The sequence below is a fragment of the Peromyscus leucopus genome, chromosome 7, assembly GCF_004664715.2.
Source record: "Peromyscus leucopus breed LL Stock chromosome 7, UCI_PerLeu_2.1, whole genome shotgun sequence".
Classification (NCBI taxonomy): domain Eukaryota; kingdom Metazoa; phylum Chordata; class Mammalia; order Rodentia; family Cricetidae; genus Peromyscus; species Peromyscus leucopus.
This window is the reverse complement of record NC_051069.1, coordinates 35560045-35579122: the sequence shown is the minus strand read 5'-3', so window position 1 is coordinate 35579122 and position 19078 is coordinate 35560045. Positions and strand designations below refer to the sequence as shown.

The following is a 19078-nucleotide window of genomic DNA, read 5'->3' as shown; positions in this document are numbered from 1 at the left end:
CCAGATGAACGCTGCTAAGACTGGCTACCCTCCAAGGGCTTTGGAGGAGACCGCCATTAGTGAAGCCGCTGGCTCTGGGATGCTGTCCTTTGCTACCCACTCTAGCTCCCTGTATTAATATAACCTGTCCTACTGGCTTGGCTGGGTTTTGTTGGAGCGGGGGATAAGGAAGACATTTTTTTTTTTTAAACTAACTTGAAATCGGTGTTTTTGTTTTTATTTTGCAAATTTCAATAAAGATACTTCGCATTTTCACGAACTAGTAATCCAATCACTTTCGCTAACCCGGGCTTCACAGAAACTGAGTTGCGGGAGGCTATGAAGTCGATCCTGCCTCCTCAGGTTGTGCATCCAGAAGCCTTACTACAACTGCAGGGAATACTGCCTTATGGTTCTTCTAGAGTCTGCAGAGGGGCCATTCACGGTCACATGCAAAGGGAAGGTGCCAAGAACCCGGGGCTGCAGAGCTCCTCACCTCACCTGAACAAGGAGGTGACAGTGCTGGGGTACTTGCTGCTGGTGCCCCGGGCTTGGGTCTCCATACCGCACCCTGCATTGCTTTTCCTCTCCAGGGTGAGGTTCCCCTGTGTTCTCTTTCCCATGCCTCTGCATCCTTAACAAACACGCCTTCCGACTCTCCGGGTAGCAGTCCCCTTTGAGAGCTGAGAAAAGACTTAGGGTGTGGTACAGGTTGATGTCCTAATACCACCCTGTTCTTTCCTACCCAGAGTGGGGTCTTCGGACCTCAGTTTCTCTGTCCCCGGGGTTCTCCAATGGAGAAGTGGGTGTAGTTCCCCTGGAGAGACTCTTATTTACCCCAGCAAGTGGTGGGAAGAGAATGTCTGAAGAGTCCAGGACAGCTTACTCCCAGGGATGGATGCTCACTGTCTTTGGCCCCCAAGGTGACAGCATCGGCCAGTGGGTATCAGAATGCCTTCTCTCCTGACAAAGACACTTCCTTGCGGAGTTCCAGTTCTGAATCCTTGTCTTTAGGGTGCCCTCCCCAAGCTCAGCTCCTTCTCCAGGGCCTGAAAGCTTCAGAAATTAGGGGGGAAATTAGGGAGGAAGAAGTATCCCATAATCAGGCCTGGAGGAGGGAGGAGCATTTCCCTTACCTGAGGGTGCCCGCCTCTGCCCTTGTTTGCTCAGAGATAGGCAGTCTCTCTCCTGCCCAGCACAAGGCGGCTGCCCTTCGGGTTTTCCTAGACCCTCACGTCCTCCAGACTTACCGACGACAGCACCAGGAGACATGGCTTGGGCCCTGGCGGGGGCTTTCCTCTGCGGACCCTTGCTGGGCTTCCTGTGCCTGAGCGGTGAGGAGAGGCGGGGAGGGCCGAACCCAGGCAAGGGCGAGCTGGGGGGAGGGCTGGGCTTCCCTGGCCGGCTCAGTCCATTAGGCCAGGAGCCATTGTGCCAGGCTGGGAAGGAGCCACTGAAGGCGGGGAGGAAGGAGCAGAGAGGCAAGCTGGCCAGCTAATGTGTTCAGCCTCTCTCACCATCTAAGGATTTACCACTGCAGGGCCTTTTCTTGTTTCCTTTTCTGTCAATACATCCTCATACGTGGCCCAGTCTTGAACCTTTTACCCACAAAAACCGGGCTGGGCCGTGGGCTCCTCCCTCCCGGAAACCTCAAGTTTCAGGAGAGAGGGGGTTGAATTGAAGGAGCGGGGTTGCGCCCTGGCAAGGGAAGTCCCAGCCTCTAACAACCACGGTAGTGTAGGATAGACCCTCCAGATCAGTGGGCTTGGGGTCCTCAGTCCCAGGGCTAGCCGTGGAGGTGACTGTGCCCGCTGAGCCACTGAGCATGCCAATGGGCAAGACAGCCGAGCTGAGCTGCAGTTACAGGACGTCGGTGGGAGACAGCTTCGCCTTGGAGTGGAGCTTTGTCCAGCCTGGGAGGCCCATCTCCACATCTCTTCCAGTGAGTTGAGAGCAGATGTGCCTGCTGGGGTTGGCCGGGGACAGAGGAGTCACCCAGGATGAAGGGTGGGCAGGGCGTTTGCCTCCTGGAGCTTCAGCTAGTTTGGCCCTACATTCTCCCTTCCTTTCCCACAGCTCCTGTGTCCAACTTCCCTAAACAAATGTAACCCGATTCAGTTATTACGTTCACTGAACCTTAGGTGTTGTGATTGATAGTATAGCGCTATCTATCTATTTATCCATATATAGTATATATTCTGCTGCTAGGCAGAAAGGGGGACATGACTGCCTTGGGCCTCTTCTCAGATTCTGTACTTCACCAATGACCATCTGTATCCCACCGGCTCCAAAGCAGATCGGGCCAGCCTTCTCCACAACCCCCCCACAGGAGGAGTGGCTACCCTGAAACTGACTGACCTCCGCCCCTCAGACACTGGAACCTACCTCTGCAACGTTAACAACCCACCAGACTTCTACACCAATGGGTTGGGGTTAATCAACCTTACTGTGCTGGGTAAGGCATGCTGGGGATGCACCAGCCGCTCTCCCACCCTGTAAGTGTGCACTGACCCTGCCCAAACCCCTCCGTCCTGATTTGCAGTCCAGGTACACAGATGCATTTGGGAGCCTCAAGAAAAAACAACCCCCTCCAAAGACTTTTAATCTAGATGGTCATACTAAAACTCCACCCCACAGTATCTCCCTTAGGGCCTAGCATCGATGTGTCAGACAGAGACACAGAGACAGAGACAGACAGAGAAAGAGAGAGACAGAAAGAGAGAAAAACAGAGACAGAGAGAAAGAGGGAGAAACAGAACGAACCATAGAAGCGGCAGGGAGCTGAGTCATGTTCCACTGGCTCCATCACTCATCCAGGAACTTCCTATTGGTAACTCAGGTTTGCATTCTGCCCCTCCCAATGTCAGTGACAAAGAAGGGAAGGGCCGAGAGGAACAAAGCCTCCATAATTGAGTAGTACCACATTGTGTTCTCCATAAATCACAGCCTGTTCGAAGCGGAGCAATAAGAAGTTTTGAAAGCAGACAGGGGTGTTTATGAAAAAGAGAAGGCCTAAGATCTGCTGTGTGTCCTGTATATTCAAATATCTGAAGGGCCTTCAGGTGGAGGGGAAATTGTAATTTCTCTTTATGGGGCCCCGGTGGTGAGAACTGAAACCAATCAGTGTATATTATATTATCAACATGTCTGGGCTCAGCATGAGGAAGCCTTTTCTAAGACTCAGAATTCCCAGTCGTGGAAATCACTTCCGAGGCATGGACCATGATTTGGCAGAGATGTTCAAACAGGAAACGCTGGACTCAACAGGTCTGGGGTTAGAGGATCACCGAGGGTCTTCTGTGGTTTTTGCAGTGCCCCCCAGTCACCCACTATGCAGCCGCAGTGGGCAAACCTCTGTGGGAGGCTCCGCTGCCCTGAGATGCAGCTCCTCTGAGGGAGCGCCCAAGCCAGTGTACAACTGGGTACGTCTCGGATCTTTTCCTACACCTCCTCCTGGCAGCATGGTTCAAGGTAAGAGCGCAGGCCATTGGGAAGATGGGATTGGAGACCTAAGATCCGATCTCTAAAGCCCATGCCCCACATGAGTTCTTGACTAAGGCCCTTTTCCTCCTCCTTCCTTCTATTGATGCCTTCCTGTCTGTCTTCCTGTTGGTGCTTGGGAAATAATTCTAAATGTCCTGATAGCCCGGAAGAGAGTAGAGGGCAGGGAACAGTCTTAACTGTTCCTGCCTGTCCACTCATTGGAGATTTCTTAAGGCTCACAAATTGCTTCCAAACCTCCTAGAGAGGAAAGCAGAGAGTAGCATGGACTGGCTCAAACATTTGATAGATCTCTTTGGAGCCTTAGCTTCCTTTTGTTGGTTCCAGATGCCCTGTTTTGTTCTGTAGCTACCATCTCAGTAAAGTCCTTTATCCAGCAAGTCTCCTCCCCCAGATCATTTCCTGATGTGTTCTCGGCCTTGTGAGGCAGTAGAGTTCAGAAAAGTAGTTAGGTCAGCTTAGATCTATTCTGGAGGATGGATGTTTAGTTATTAAGACCTTTGCTGCCATCCAGGATCTGAGCTTATCCAGTAAGCACCCCACCTTCCGTTATCACCTTCCTGTGCACGTCATTCCTCCTCCCCTGAGAAGGCAGCTGTGTGGGGTGGCGAGGGAGCAGAAGTTGCGATGGCTTTGGAGTTCCTCCCTGGGTCTTCTCAAATTACTCCCTTTCTGAGCCAGGATTCCCACCAATAAGTGGGGTTAGACCTTTCTTGGTAGATTGTTTTAAGGACTAAATGCATGGAGCTTTTGTGGTAGCAGTATGGGCTCCCTGTGAGTTGAATGCATGGTAGCATACTTCCTTCTCACTCTCTAGATGAAGTGTCTGGCCAGCTCACTCTCACCAACCTCTCCCTGACCTCCTCTGGCACCTACCGTTGTGTGGCCAGCAACCAGATGGGCAGTGCCTCCTGCGAGCTGAACCTCTCAGTGACTGGTAGGGGGATGCTGGATAGAGCCTGCGCCAAAGGCTTGCCTTGGGGCAGACTACATGACGTTGTCTGAGGGTGGGCCAAAAACTTCTGCAACTCTGCGGGTCCTGTCTCCCTAGACTCATCGGAAGGCCGAGTGGCCGGAACTCTGATTGGGGTGCTCCTGGGTGTGCTGCTGCTGTCAGTGGCTGCATTCTGCCTAATCAGGTTCCAGAAAGAGAGGAAAAAGGAACCCAAGGAGACATATGGGGGAAGTGACCTTCGGTGAGCAGGGGGGATGGGGGCAGTGCCGAGGGGAACAAAAAGATCTTGGGCTCAAAGTGGATGTCCTCAGCCTTCAAGCGGGTGTCATTAGAAGTGTTGAGGGGCGGAAGTTACTGCCAGCTCTGGCAGAGGATGGAGGGATTGGTTCACAAGCTAGGCTAGGAATGGCTCAGTTGGCAGGACTGCCCTGATCCTCCTCTTCACAACGAACATGTGTTTTCTTTCTGTCCCGTTCTTTTTGTTTTGTTTGTTTTCAAGGCAGAATTTCTCTGTGTAGCCCTGGTTGTCCTGGAACTCACTCTGTAGACCAGGCTGGCCTCAAACTCACAGAGATCTGCCTGCTTCTGCCTCTCAAGTGCTGGGATTAAAGGCTGGTGCCACCATCGATAGCTTCTTTCTGTTCCTAGTATGTATATATACATACGTACACATATGCATATATATGTACACACCTCACTTAATGCATTTATGTGTATATATATAGAGGTACTGGGGGAAGGTGGATGGTGGATGGCAAGAGTTGCATTTGTCTTGAGATTAGTTATTCTGGGTAGGGCAAACACAAAAGGCCAAAGCTCTCTTTGTTATATACACTTGGCACTTTAGCTGCAAGGCATGGAGTCAGAACAGGGATTGGTGTGGCATTTCTCTTTCTGTAGACAGGGTCTCACTAGGTAGCCTTGGCTGGCCTAGACCTCTCTGTGTAGATTAGGCTGGCCTTAAACTCACAGAGATCCTCATATTTCTGCTCCCAAGTACTAGGATTAAAGGTGCGCACCACCATACCTGATGTGTATGCATGTGCACAATTGTACATGTGTGTGCGTGTGTTCGTGCAGGTAAGTGCGTGAGTGTGTGGCCAGAAGATAGCCTGGCCTTTCTAGGAAGGCTGTCCACTTTATTTCTGTTTATTTTAATTTATTGTGTGTTCATTTGTACCTGTGTGGAGGGGTATATGTGTTCTGTCCCCCATGTGGAATTCAGAGGACAACTTTTTGGAGTCATTTCTCCTTGGTTGGGAGCTGACCAAGTAAGCTAGATGGCAAGTGAGCCCCCGAAACCCATCTGCCTCCACCTTTGCAGTTGTGGGGTGACAAGCTTGCATCTGACTTCTTTTACAAGGATTCTGGGGTAAGGTAAGGTCTTCTTGACTCAAAATGAAACACTTGACTCACTGAGCCATCACCTCGACTCTCCGGACAGGTCTTAAAGTGTGGCCTTCAGATGACCTAGAGAAATCCACCAGGAACTTTTTTATATACTCAGACTCAGGCCATTTCCTGTGCCTCCTAAGGCAAAGTGTATGTGTGTGTCAGGGGACACTGGGCCTGTTCTCTCTTGATTTTAAACAAAGCTCTATAGATGATTCTCAGGACAGCAAAATTTAAATGTTCCTGCGTTAGAGGATCACGGTTGCCTGAAGGATGTTTCTAGCCTCTGTATGACTTTGCTTGTATCCTTCAGGGAGGATGCCACGGCTCCTGGGGTTTCTGACCAAGCCTCTGTGAGGGCCGATTCCAGCAAAGGGCTCCTGGAGAAGTCCCCATCCACCAGCACCGTGACGACCAAGTCCAAACTCTCTATGGTTGTCTGACTTCTGATCCCTGAAGGGGTGGTGAGGGGGGGATGTTAATAATTAAAGCCGTTGGGTACCATGTTACCTCCTTTTTCTTTTTCCTGGCGTGGTGAATTCCTCGTGACCCAAAGAACACTACCAGTGAAGGGAAGGAATAGATTTGAAATCCCAGAGATGATGCGGCAAGCAGAGAGTTCGGCTGGGTCAAAAGGATAGGTTTCAACCCAGGTGTCTTTGCACAGCTCCCACCCTTCAATTCCATTTGTTTGGACTCCCATTAGCGGCTTCGTGCAAACCCCGCCCCCCTCACTTCCCATCCCCTCCCGCCTCCCACCCTGCACCCTCCGAACACTTGGACATTCCTCTTTATTGTTCACATTCCAACCCAGTATGGTAACATGCACACGCAGAGATTAAAAACCTTCCAGCCACAACCCCAGGAGCCCAGCGGGGGAGGGGCTATCTGGAGGCAGGGCCGCGGAAGACTCCTCCTACCGAGCCTCCAGGCGCTCAGGAGGCTTTTGCATAAACAAAGGAGAGCGGGAGGGGCTGCTCTCAGGGTGCGCTGGGAAGGAAAAGGGGGTGACAGGCAGGTGTGGGATAGGACTTCTCTTCCCATCAGAGCAAGGGGCATCATCAGACACCATGAAAATCCTCTTCTTCTTTTTCCTAGCCCCAGGTTTAAGGAGTTGAGGCTAGGCTGGGGTGGAAACGGCACAAAGACGCGGGGCGCCCCCTTTCGTTGCCCACAGAACGAAAGGACTTGGTTGCTTTTCTTCTTTTTTTTTTTTTTTTTTTGAGAGTACTTGGGCGACGCATCGGGCGCCCTCTGCAGTATGCGCAGCGAAGCGCACCGAGGCTGCGGAGGCAGAGCTGCATGCTGGGCGCAGGGACAGGTGGGCGTGAAGCAAAAGGACAATTTTGCGAATATGGGGTTTGGGACGAGGGTAGGGAGAAAAGGCGAAAGGGGGCCACGTTAGACTGGAGAGCTAACTAAAAGGGTACGGACTTGGCGACGCCGCTACGAAGCCAGCCTGGGAGAGGGAGTCTCTAGGACGCGGCGGGGCGGGGGTGGGGGATGGGGGAGGGCTCCTGAAGCTGGCTGGTTGGTGGGAAGGAGGGGATCACAAACACAGTAGGTAAGTCTTGTCACTGCGAAGGGGACGCGGCATCCATCTGTCCTCTGGAACTGAGGAGAGAGAAGGTCTGAGGATCTGCCCTCTACTAGCGCGATCTCCCCCCCCTCCCTTTCAGGGAGTGTCACCCAGACACCCCACCCCTGCTCACTGAGCTGAAATAAGCCCCAGGGCAGGTATGTGAGCGAGCTTCTCCCTGTGCTTAGGGCCCTCGGCTGCGCTTGTGCAGCCAAATGAGGGTGACTGACTGCGTGTCTGTGTTGGTTCAAATGTGTCCCTGCCGCAGCCTCAGGCGTCTCGACATACCAGGGGTTCCAAAAAGTTATGTTCCTTGGCAGGGAGGGGTTGGGGCAAGCAGAGAGAAGGACTGGGCAACTGGGTCATTTCTCCCACCCAGCATCCTCTCCTACACACTGGTGCAGCTTTGGAGTCGTATTAGTTACCTTCTAAAAACGTTCAGTTCTTCGGTCCAAGGTGAGGCAGAAGAGAGAGAGGGAGAAACAGGTGAACTCTTGGCACATCAGCATCCTTAGCCTTCTGCCATCCACCAGTCTCGGTATTGTAGGTTCCCACCCTTAACTCCCTCCGCCTTCTTCTCCACTTCCCAGCCCAACTTTAAACTTCCCCAGCTTTTCCCGAGCAGGCCCGGAAAATGAGAGCCTCCGGCCTGCCAAGCTCTCCAGCCAGCCTCACCTGGCTTAGTCTCCGCTGGGGCCGCCGCCCGCGCCTCCCCGGGCGCCCCCAGCTCCGCCTGCTCCCCCGGGGCCCGGTCCCTTCCGGCCGCACTCTCCGCTCTTTATCTTCTTCCTCGCCATGTGGCCCCGGAAACTCGCCTGGATTTTGGCTGCAGCGGCGTTGGCTCCCGGATCATCCAGCGGGATGTCTAGAATATCGTCGTCTGGCTTGGAGCAGGCGCTCTCCTGAGGACGGGGCAGGGGTTCTTATGGCTGATAAGGCCCAGACTACGAGGGGATGGGGTAAAACTAATGCCCTGAAGGGTTGAGGGGACCTCGAGGGCGGTGGGAGAAGCAGAGTGGGGAAGCCTCGAGGGGCGAGGGGCAGGCGAAGCTCAGCAGTCACCAAGAAGGTTCTGGGCCAGGCGGACACAGAAAGAAGTGCATGGGAGGATGGAGAAAGTCAGCTAGCCCTGCGGAAAGCAGCCTTTAGTTTCAGGAGGCTGCGTTGCTGAATGAAAGGTCTGGAAAAGCGGAGAAAAAGCAGCCGGCACTCCTGAAATTGACCACCCTTTGCTCGGAGCTGCCTCCGGCTCAGAAGGGCCCTTCTGTGTACAGGATCCCCCAGGGAGCGGACACAAGTATCCGCTAAGGAGCCATTTTTTCCCCTGGAGTAGTACTGCACCAGCGCTCAAGACTGGAATTTCGAGAGAAGATAGGGCCACTGCTCCTTGATTCAGCCAGGGGCCCGGATTCTGTGTTCACACTGGGCTCGCCATGTCCTGCTGTGCTCCAAGTTGGGCTCAAACACCAAAAAGAGGTTTAACAACAATAACAGGAAAAGAAACACAAGGCAAGAAAGCCCTTTCATCAGGGTCCTCCTGAGAAGAAAGGAGTTAGGCCAACGGCTACATTTAAGCCCTTACCTTGTTCCAGGTGCAACAGCTCTGTTTTCCGGGCATCTTAATCCTTTCTCAACAATAAAGCTGCGACACTTTCCCACTCTTACTTGAGTTTACCATGATAAAATTCATGAGTAGAATGTCAAAAGCAAAACAAAACAAAAAACCTACCTAGGGTCCCAGACAATTATCAGTAGCTGGTAGATTTGAACCTTGTATGTCAAGTTCTAGGGTTTATCTTAATGCCAAAGAAAGGAAATGCAACCAGCTGACCAGCTTAGCTTACTCTTTGCTGTAACTGTGTGGTTTGGGGAAGTTATCTGAGCTTTCCAGGCCTTAACTCTTCTGTTTGAGAAAATCAGGATGATAACATTTACCTCTATGGGTTCTGGAGAAGAGTAAATCGCATGGTATCCAGAAAGTTTCTGGCATAATCTAGTTGATCAGCAAACAGTAGCTATGTGATGATTGTCTTGTAAAACAATAAGGTGATGTAAAATGATGGACTATGTAAGCCCAAAGTGGTCCTATAACAACAACCTTGCACAGATTTTCCTAATATGTCAGGTGCCATACGATAGCTTGGCCAATGATAGGTCATATATATGATGGCAGCCCCACACGATCGTATCAAAGTGATGCCAAAGCCATCTTAGTTTTATAAATATACCCTGTAATGTTTGCACCATTGTGAAGTTGTCTAATGACGCATTTCTCAGAACATATCCCATCATTAAGGAATGTGTGATATAATTAAAGCCCTCTCTATGCCCCAACGTCCCTTTCCTTCCCTGTCTTTTCCTTCCTCTCACTCCTACTGTTTCTCAGAGAGCTGTGGATCAAATCTAAGACCTTGTGCATGATAGGCAAATGATTACCATTTAGCTACATCCCTACAGAAGGTGACTTGTGTTCTAGGCAAGCTTTGAACCCACAATCTTACTGCCTCTACCTACAGGGTGCTGTGGGCATGTTTTCATGTCCAATGTCTGTTCCTCTGTCACCCTGCTCTAGGTAAGAATGGAAAGGATTAAAACCAGACATGGTGGTAGATGCCTGTACTCTCAGTACTACGGAGCTATGAAGCCCAACGAAGGAAGATCAAGAATTTGAGGCCACCCTGGGCTGCAGGAGATCCTTTCTCAAGACAAAACAAGGATAAAGGAAGGATGAGGAAATTGATAATATCAATTTCAAGGCTTAACACTTGCAGCATCAGTAATGACTGGGAGGGATGTTGCTATGATGTCAGAAGGGCATTTTCTCTTCATCTGCCTCCTATGGCTTCTGAGGTTTTGTCTTTGTTTCTTGATGAATAGTGCTCACTGTTTTCACTGTCTCTCTCTTCTCATATTGGGGTGCCAAGACCTCATACTGTAAGTTAGTTTTCCTTCTGCCTCATCCTGGTCATCAGCTATTTAATTGTCAGAAATGAGCAGGGTATGAGTGAGGATTCAGTGTCCTCTATCCTTGACAGGTTTGCCTTAGGGACATTTTATTTATTTATTTATTTATTTATTTATTTATTTATTTATTTGCTTACTTTTTGAGACAAGGACTCCTCATGTATTGGGCAATGTGCAACTTGCTGGGTTGGCCAGGCTAGTCTTGAACTTCCCACAGTTCTCCTGCCTCTGCCTCTTGAGTGTTGGGAATACAGGTGTGAACCACCATACCCAGCCTGTAAGCATAGCTTTCTACTCCAGAAGCCCAAGCCCAAGTTTACAAACGACTCCCCCCTCATCATGTTTCCCCAGCTGTCCTCATTTCCTGGGCCTCAGAGTTCCTTAATTTGTGCTCAAGATGTTTTTCAATCGATTTAAACACAGTTTCAAGGAGTTGCCAAGAGGCTGGTATGAGTGCGGATGTATGGGCCTAAAACATCCTTTGTCTTTTTGTCATTCTTAGCTCTAGGGCTCTCCTGACATCTTATTCTTCACGTAAAATCCAAATCAACTCCTTTGGGTTTTCTGATTCTCTGAGTGCAAGTCTTTCTTGGAATAGTCTCAGGAAATAGAAAGGCATCTTGAAAGAGGACAGCAAGCAGAAAAGACCTATTCCAGATCCCCTCTCCTTGGTCTTGGCAGCTTGTAGAGGCTGCGGACCTGTGGGGTTGAGTGCCCAAGGAGTATTTTCTGATCATCACCAACCGCAGATGCTCCTGAATCAAAACCTGGAAAAAGAAGCAAAGCCACCCGCACAGGGCCTAGCATAAGGCTACGCTGCTCCTCCTTGAGTCTGCTCCTTGGCCCTCTGGCTGGTTCCTTGGGGCAGGAGGCTCCTGGCTGCCCATTGGTAGAACTGGAGGTAAGGAACCCGGGATCCGCTCACTGGTCTTGGTGCTTGGTCTGTGCTGATTGATGTTAGTCTGTGCTGAGGGGGCTCTGAATGACTGGGGACATCTGGGGGTGGAGGAATGCACTGCCAAAAGAGGAGGAGCCATGGATGGGTACATCACTTTGCCTCTGCGACTCTCATTTTCTTCATTGCCAAGTAGAGCTGAGCTCAGGTGACTAGTATCCTTCAGCTCCCCATATCTGAACAGCTATAAGAACTATGCCTGTCTGCTGACTGTTATATGTCAGACCGTGTGCTAAGCACTTGGCACATTTTATCCTATGTAATCCCCATTTTAGAAGTGAAGAAACAACCTCAGAGGCATTTTATAACTCCCCCAGGTTGCACAGCAAACAAATAGTGAATTGATCTGGTTCAGAAGCTTGTGCTGTTATCCCCTGCATCGGGGCAGGCAGCTACTTCTATGCTCTTAACTGGTAGAGAGTCAATTAGACTACAAAAAAAAGTAGAGGGTGAGATATCAAAACAGATTTCTTTCCCCTTTCCTACTAAATGAAGGCAGGAAAGTAACGTATGTTGGCTGTGTCAATCAGCCACTGGAACATTGAATAATAGCTCTTTAAAAAACATTCCCTGAAAAAAAGAACACAGATCTGTTTTCTTCTTCCTTATTTCTGTCGAAGCTTGCTTACCAAAGGGGGGAAAAACCAAGTAAGGAAAGACTAGGTTCTTTCCAAACATCGGATGGGTTGGTGGTGGAGGAGAGCCCCGGGGTAAAAGCTAAAGAGGCACACTGCTCTCTCTCCGGCATAGGAGAGGAAGAGGCCTGGTAGCAGCCTCATCTTTCCCCAGCCCTCGCCCTTCTTGCCCCCTTTCCTTCTTCCTGCCTCCCTCCACCACCACAGGCTGAGACTGACGCTGACCACTGTCTGGCCCTTTGGTTCAGTGGACTTGGGACACGGAAACGGAAGACTCTGTGTCAGGGTCCATTGGAGGAGGTGCCCTAGGGTGTTCACTAACTCTGGTAGCCCTACTAGGTGGATAGTCCCTCTTCTTAGGGGATACCGATGTCAGTCATGTCAACCACACCCTCAGTTATTGACTACCAGCATCAGGTATCTGTTCTGTGGCTATCTGCTAGCCTTGTACCAATCAATGGCTTCCTGGGTGCTCACTGTTAAGCGGCCATGCATCAGTGGCTTCCTGGATACTCACAAGCACTAGCCAGGACAGACAGGGCTTGTAGGTCGGAGTCCCACATCTCACCCTCGTCACCCTGCAGATCCCTTCCCAGGCTTCCCAGAGTCTTCACTCACTCTTGTCTTCCCACTGACCCTGTCTCCTGATCCCTTTCCCCATCCTCCTTGCCTTCTCATCCCATTCTTCCTTGCTCAGCAGTCCCCTCCCCCCATTGGCTCGCGTCTCATAACCTGCCATCGGTTTATTTTCTTGACTTAATGATGCACTGCTGGGGATGAGTAGCTCTTCCTCAAGCGAGACTGAAGACCTGCCTTTCTCCTTTCACCGCCCAGAAGTGGTTCCTGGGCTGGGTGTGTAGCTCAGAGGCAGAGTGTATAGTTAGCACCCAGAAGACCCAGAGTTCAATTCCCAGCACCAAAAATAAGTAAGGAAGTAAAATAAATAAATAAATAAATAAATAAATAAATAAATAAATAAATAAGAAAACAAACTGTTCTCTGGAGAATAACAAACAGCTTCCCTAGAACTGTCTGTCAGTTTTCTTCAGGGGCTGGGACGATATGTGATTGGCATGCTTCTTTTTCATAGTTTTTCTGGTCTATCCATTTACGGCTATGAGCATTTACAGTAATGGAAAAGCAATATACTTCAAAGAGGGATTAGAGGGCAGCCTTTTGAGGGGACAGGGCTCCACATTTGCCAGCGATGCCTACCTGGGAAAAATCACATCTCTAAACCTCCGTTTGTATAACTGCAAAAGACCTGCCTCATGGAACCGGCACACTGGCAGCTGTTACTGATTCTAACAAGAGTCAACATTTCAACCATGGCTTGCCCCTACGTTCTCGCTGCCTTTTGGCACTCAGACATCAGAAAGTCTCACCCCTTAAAGAAATGGGCTAATCCTTCCTTCCAAACTCATTCATTCATTCATTTATTTGCACACTGTGGATGAAAGGTGGGGTGCCCTCGTTAAGTACCCTCTGGAATCTTTAGCCAGGCAGACAGAAGGAGTTTGGAGTCGTCTTTCTCCGCAGATAGGGGCTAAGAATAAGCAAACACGTTTCATATAGGTCTGGCCACTCTACTCTTTTAGCCAGCTAAGGAGCCAGGTCCTGTGCCGGACCTTTTACAAGTGCATTTAACAGGATCTGCTTTGGCGTTAGGCACTTGCAGGATCCAGTTTCCGTGTGGGCGCTGACACAGACACTTCCTCCCCTCGCCAGCAGGGCTCTGTCACGGTCACTCACCCAGCACCTTCTAAAAGAGAAGGCGTTGGGGGCCGGGCCAGCTCCTCCCCAGAACCACACTGACTAGGCTCTTTGCTGCCCATCACCACCAAGACCAGGTGGATTCTCCCCGCCTTAGCCATATAGGGGCCAGATGATCGTGAGAGGGTCGTGAAGATCTTGCCACGGTCCACGACGGCAGCAGTGGGATAGGAAACGGTATGGGGCCAAAAAATACCAAGGGAAAGGACTTGCACACAAGCAACAGTTTCCAGTGTCTCCCTGGGGGAAGTTCCACCTGTCGTCTAACCTGCAGCTTCCCAGCAGGAAAGCTCTGCTCAGCTGCGAGCCAACCTAGACTGCCTGGCCCCTGGGCGCTCAGACGCCCCCGCGAGCTGGGGAGCATTTTTCCCTGGGGCTTGGCTCAGATCAGGCAGGCGCCTTCCACCACCCGATACAATATCTCAGCACCCTCCTTCCCCACATGGCTCCTAAGTCCTCCGCACCCACTTCCATCCCCCACTCATCCTCCAGGGGTTCTCGGGCGCCCCTTGCCCCAGACCAAGCTGAGTTCGAGCACAGACTTACCGTGCAGCAGTCCATGCTGGTGTTGAGGGTCCTTGGCTGGGATGGAGCCTGGCGCAGAGCTGGGGGTGGGTCTGTACGATACTGGGTGGCAGCTCAGGGGCTGTCCGGCACTCCCCGACCAGATCAGAACCCCTGCAGAACCAACCTCTCTCCTCTTGGGTCCGGTCTCCCGCGCTCTGCAACTCTTGCGAATGTAACCTGAGCCCTGCGGCCTCGAAGCCAATCAGGAGGCACTTTTAGCAGGGTGGGCGGGGAGAGCTGGAGCGAGGACCACTCCCTCTCTCGGCTCTCTCCGCCCTGCTCGCTTTGGTGCCCCAACCCCTCCGCCTACACACTTCCATCCATTCCTCCTACACACCCCATCTCCCAAATTCAATCCCTCTGCTCTAAACCACAGACTGCCAGGCAGATGTATGTCGGAGTAGGCACAAGGCCCCCAACATCCAGGGCACAAACACACATCTGGGCGCAGCACGCCTTACCGCCCATAGATAGAAAACCACGCACCCCACCCACCTTCCTACACTTTCACAGCCCAGAGTTCTAAACATCGCTCCCTCTATCTCCCCACTCTGCAAAGAAAAGCTCCAGAAACTGGAAGGAAACTGCCCTTACCACTCTAGCTACGGAGAAAGCTGTTGATACACAGCCTGCAAGATGGGTACATAGCGATGCAGACGCGACAAGTCTCAGGCATCCATATATACTCCCGGGTTCGGTGAAGTGTGCCTATCTTCCCACATACAGACACCGCAGACACAATAGGCAAAAACAACCACACGGGCCTTGTACACACACCCTATGAGGCACAGGTAAATTGCAAACTTCCTGTTTTGGGATTGGGCGCTAGCACACGAACAAAAAATGCTTGCATTCTCGCTACTGGCAATATCTGCATTAAATACTTAATAAAATACTTAAATAAAAAATTCCTTTTTAAAAATTTTATTTAAAACATTGTGTTAGCATATATTGATTCTACACAATAAATGATTTTATTATCACCTTTTCATACATGTACATAATGTATTTAAATAATTTTCACCTGGTTACCCTCTTTTCCCCCCTCCCTATAATCCCCATCCTTTCCCCAAGTATCCCTTTTACTACCATGTTTTTTGAGGGGAGGAACCCATTGAATTTTATTAGGGTTGTTTGCAGGAGCATGGGTAAAGGTTTGTTTACAGGAGTGTAGGTAGGCATCTTATTAGTGACTCATCACTGAAGAAAATGTCCCTCCCTACCTCACCAACCATTAGCTGCATATAAATCTTCAGGGGGGAGATGGGACCTCATGAGCCCCGCCCCTTTCCATGACAGAGTGTTGATGGCCCAATCTCGTCTAAATCTTGTTCAGGTAACCAAGCTGCTGTGGGATCAAGAGTGCAGCAGCCAAGTCGATCGATCCTGCAAGTCAGACTTCCATACCTCATCGCCTTTCTTCCGGTTCTTACATTCTTTCCACCGCTTTTCCCACGATGTTTTCTGGGCCTTGGAAGGGTCAATATGTATATCCATTCAATGGCTGGGCATTCAATAGCCATTTATTCTCAGTACTTTGGCTAGTTATAAGTGTCTGCAGTCGTCACTGACCAAGTATCTATTTTGTATCTATCCATGGATCTGGGATCTGTCTGTCTACCCATCGATCTGTCCTTCCACCCATCTGCACCAAATGAAATCGCTTGTGCCCAGCACCTATTTTGAATGTACTTATGTGCTGGTACAGACTTAGCACATCCACCCATCCCACTCTGCACACTAGACTTCCTAACCTTTTGATTCACTGCCTCAAAATAAGTCAAAAGTTGGCCACCCTCACACTTGCTGTCAACTCGAGTAGCGTGGGGGTTATCACTAGTATTGGCCCCTTGAGTCCATGCTGGAGAAGGATGTGGGTTGGGGAGAGGCTGGGAAGCAGAGATGTGGAAGGGACATCTAGGGCAGGCAACTTGCTCTTTTTGCTGTCACTTAACTTCCCAGGCTGTCCAGGTGGTATAGCTGATTGTGTCATGTTATGCAGGCGGTTGGGACACCACTGAGAAAACTCAAGTCCTGCTCAGCTGAGGTCTCTAAGGCTACAGGGAAGGAAGGCTACTGCTTAAAGCAGAGAGGAAGAAATGCCCTGTGGCTCTGAGCAGGACAGGGCACCCCAGACAGCAGAGGTACAATGGATCTGCTGTCACAGGCCAGTCCAAGCAATGGGACTGCTGAATGTCCATTTCACTGAGTACTTGGGCCATGGCTTTCCTTGCTAAAGGGAGAATGAGTGGGAGGGATATACCAGTGTCCACTCAGGTTGGGGACAGGATTAGCCAGCTTGGGGCTCCAAGCTGAGCTGGAGGCTGGCTGGGATTCCAGAGTTGGGGTGTAGGGGTGTCTCTCCCAGCATGTTTGGGACCCACCCACCCCTGTAACAGCAAATCTGTTCCCCAATCTGTCTCTGGCACATCTCTACTCCCCCCACCTCCACCAAATGGCAGGATGTCCTAGGAACTCAGGTCCTTGCCTAAATGACAAACACATCTGGAGCCCCTAGTTCTGCCAGCTTCCTCTGTGCTTTTACTCCAGAATCCAGGGGGGGGGGGGAGGAAAGGGGAAACTGAGGGGCAGAGAGGATATCAGGTCTGGACTCTGCTTTTCCCAAATTAGAGCTGAGGAATCTGGGATTTGGTGAGTTTGCAGTAAAGTCTCCCGAGTTGCTAGGCAACATCGCTCTGCAGGCTGTGCTGCCTCTGGGCCCTTCTTCCTGCTGGTCAGAACTGAAAGGAGGGGTATCTTTATCCCCCTCTTCCAACTCCCACACAGCACCTCCCTCCCTTCCTCCTGCAAGACACCTTTGTGTGGGGTGAGGGTGTCTGAACACTGGCAGACCCATGGCATACCAGATACGGCAACTGTCAGCTCCATCCACGAAACAACCATTTCAGTAACAGCCCACTTGAAGTGCCCACACAGAACTGGCCTCAGTGCTTGGCCTGGGGGATGGGCAGACTTCAAGGTGAGGAAAGACAGACAGAGAGGAAGGCAGAGCCCAGAATGAGAAGACAGACACACTCACAATTCAAACACACAGAGGCAAGTGACATATATATGCAGCCTCAAAGGCACGCAACACTGGCCGCTTATACATCTTCAGAAACACCTCGAGCAGGTTGTCACACTGTGACTTCCACCGCTTCATCCTGTTGGACTCCCTCACTGCCTTGGGGCACACACATTGAGGCTGGTGGGAAGCCCCTCTTCTGGACCGGGAGCCTGAACTTGGTCAGCCAGGTGAGCTGATGGGACTGTTGCCTGTGAATTTCTAGGTGAGCTTGGAGAAGGGACAGGTGCAGTCTGGGGCCCTTGAGTGTGACTGCGTGAATCTGGCCTTTGGCAAAGGGGTGTCAGGTCATGCTTCCCACCATTGCCTGCTTCACCTCAGGGCCTGGTGCCCGAGGTCGAGTTTTAGAGAACTACTTATGAGCTAATTTGGCTTAGGCCATATACTTCTTAACTCTTCTAGTTTCAACTCCCCTGCCCATTGGCCAGCTCCCACAGCTGCTGAGGGAAAGGATTGCATACCTGGAAAGAAGAGTTCCAGATAAGGCCAGGGTAGGGAGGGAGCCAGGGCATGTTACTGCCCTGGGCTGGAGCCAGCAGGGATTGCAGAGGTAAAGATTAGAAGGTAAGGCAGGTAGAAGAGATGGTTGGCCCAGTGAGAGGCTAAAAGATAAATTAGTGTAGAGCTTCTGCGGTCCAATACATATCCTTCTTGGGACAGGCGGAGAGGGTTTTGGAGAGGATTGATCCTAGTAAGCAGAGGGGAGAAAAAAAAAAAAAAAGCTGAGGTGTCACGTGACAATCTATTTGCCAATACTTGTAGCTTCCCCTCCTGGGAGTGGGCCCTCTCTGAACATAACATCCCCGCTCAAGCCCACAGAGAGACTCCATAATAAGAAGGGGTGGGAAAACTGGAGGCTTGTGCCTTCGGCAGAGCTGCGCTGGGTCTTCTAAGGTCAGGGTTTTACCCATTTGAGTGGAGGGAGTGGGGGTAGCAGCAGGAAATTCAGTTTTCTCTGCAAATATTTCAGCTTTTGCTGTAGCCGTATTTTTAGCAACCTGGTTGGCAGAGGAGGAGCCCGGGTACATTTTTAAAGGGGCCTGTGCCAGACTGGAGGGCTCTTTCCACCCTTAGCCCCCATGTCAGAAAAGAGGGGGAGAAAGAGGGCGCATGGTGGAAGGGATGCGCTCACACTTCAAACCCAGGGTGGCTGGACGCAGGTGACCACCAAGTCATCTTTGTTAGCACTCATCGTTCGTCACCAGCAGCCTTGCTGTCCACAACATCATCAGGAAGAGTAAATGTTTCCAGAACTTGCGCTGTGAATAATGCTATAGGGACACCGTCGAGAACTGTATAATATGTAGTTCACCCTCCGCGCCTACGGGGTTGAAGGTATGGACTCGGCAAACTGCAGGCTGAAAATATTCAGGAAAAATAAACCCATCTATACCGTTCAGACTTCCTTTCTTGTCATCATTCCATAATACAGTATAAGAGTCATTTGCATAGCATTTACATTGAATTAAGTCTTATGCATAAGCTAGAGAAAGTTTAAAATACACAGAAGGATCTGCATAGGTTACATGCATACATGCCACTTTAAATGATTTTTAAAAATTTTTTTATGTGTGTATGTATATGTCTCTGTGTGGGTATGTGCAAGTGAATGCAGGTGCCCACGGAGACCAGAAGAGGGCGTTAGGTCCCCCTGCAGCTGGAGTTACAGGCAACTGTGAGTCAGTCACCTGAC

The 19078-nt window shown here is 50.6% G+C and overlaps 2 protein-coding genes across 3 annotated transcripts; one reads left to right on the top strand and one right to left on the bottom strand.

Moving 5' to 3' along the window:
- Window positions 1-1033: 1033 nt before the first annotated feature.
- On the top strand, window positions 1034-6336 carry Vsig2 (V-set and immunoglobulin domain containing 2). Its single transcript, XM_037207603.1, has 7 exons — window positions 1034-1313; window positions 1758-1921; window positions 2227-2434; window positions 3292-3450; window positions 4298-4417; window positions 4532-4676; window positions 6141-6336. Exons 1-7 carry the CDS (start codon window positions 1250-1252, stop codon window positions 6268-6270), a joined length of 990 nt encoding a protein of 329 aa, XP_037063498.1. The 5' UTR covers window positions 1034-1249; the 3' UTR covers window positions 6271-6336.
- Window positions 6337-6599: 263 nt separating this feature from the next.
- Nrgn (neurogranin) lies at window positions 6600-14518 on the bottom strand. Of its 2 annotated transcripts, XM_028859477.2 has the most exons (4): window positions 14280-14515; window positions 8082-8308; window positions 7832-7850; window positions 6600-7441 (listed from the first exon to the last, which is right to left on the bottom strand). In XM_028859477.2, the coding sequence occupies exons 1-2, from the start codon at window positions 14292-14294 to the stop codon at window positions 8087-8089; spliced, it is 237 nt and encodes a 78-aa protein (XP_028715310.1). In that variant the 5' UTR covers window positions 14295-14515; the 3' UTR covers window positions 6600-7441; window positions 7832-7850; window positions 8082-8086. The 2 variants fall into 2 exon arrangements, with proteins under 2 accessions (XP_028715310.1, XP_037063499.1); XM_037207604.1 differs by lacking the exon at window positions 7832-7850 and having other exon boundaries at window positions 14280-14518.
- Between the last annotated feature and the right edge of the window lie 4560 nt (window positions 14519-19078).

What these genes read in the sequence shown, in the direction of transcription:
- Vsig2 (XM_037207603.1), top strand. Translation starts at nt 1,250, where the DNA reads ATGGCTTGGGCCCTGGCGGGGGCTTTCCTCTGCGGACCCTTGCTGGGC. An exon ending in GGGCTTCCTGTGCCTGAGCG is followed by an intron (nt 1,314 to 1,757) that starts GTGAGGAGAGGC and finishes TGGGGTCCTCAG; the next exon opens with TCCCAGGGCTAGCCGTGGAG. An exon ending in TATGGGGGAAGTGACCTTCG is followed by an intron (nt 4,677 to 6,140) that starts GTGAGCAGGGGG and finishes TGTATCCTTCAG; the next exon opens with GGAGGATGCCACGGCTCCTG.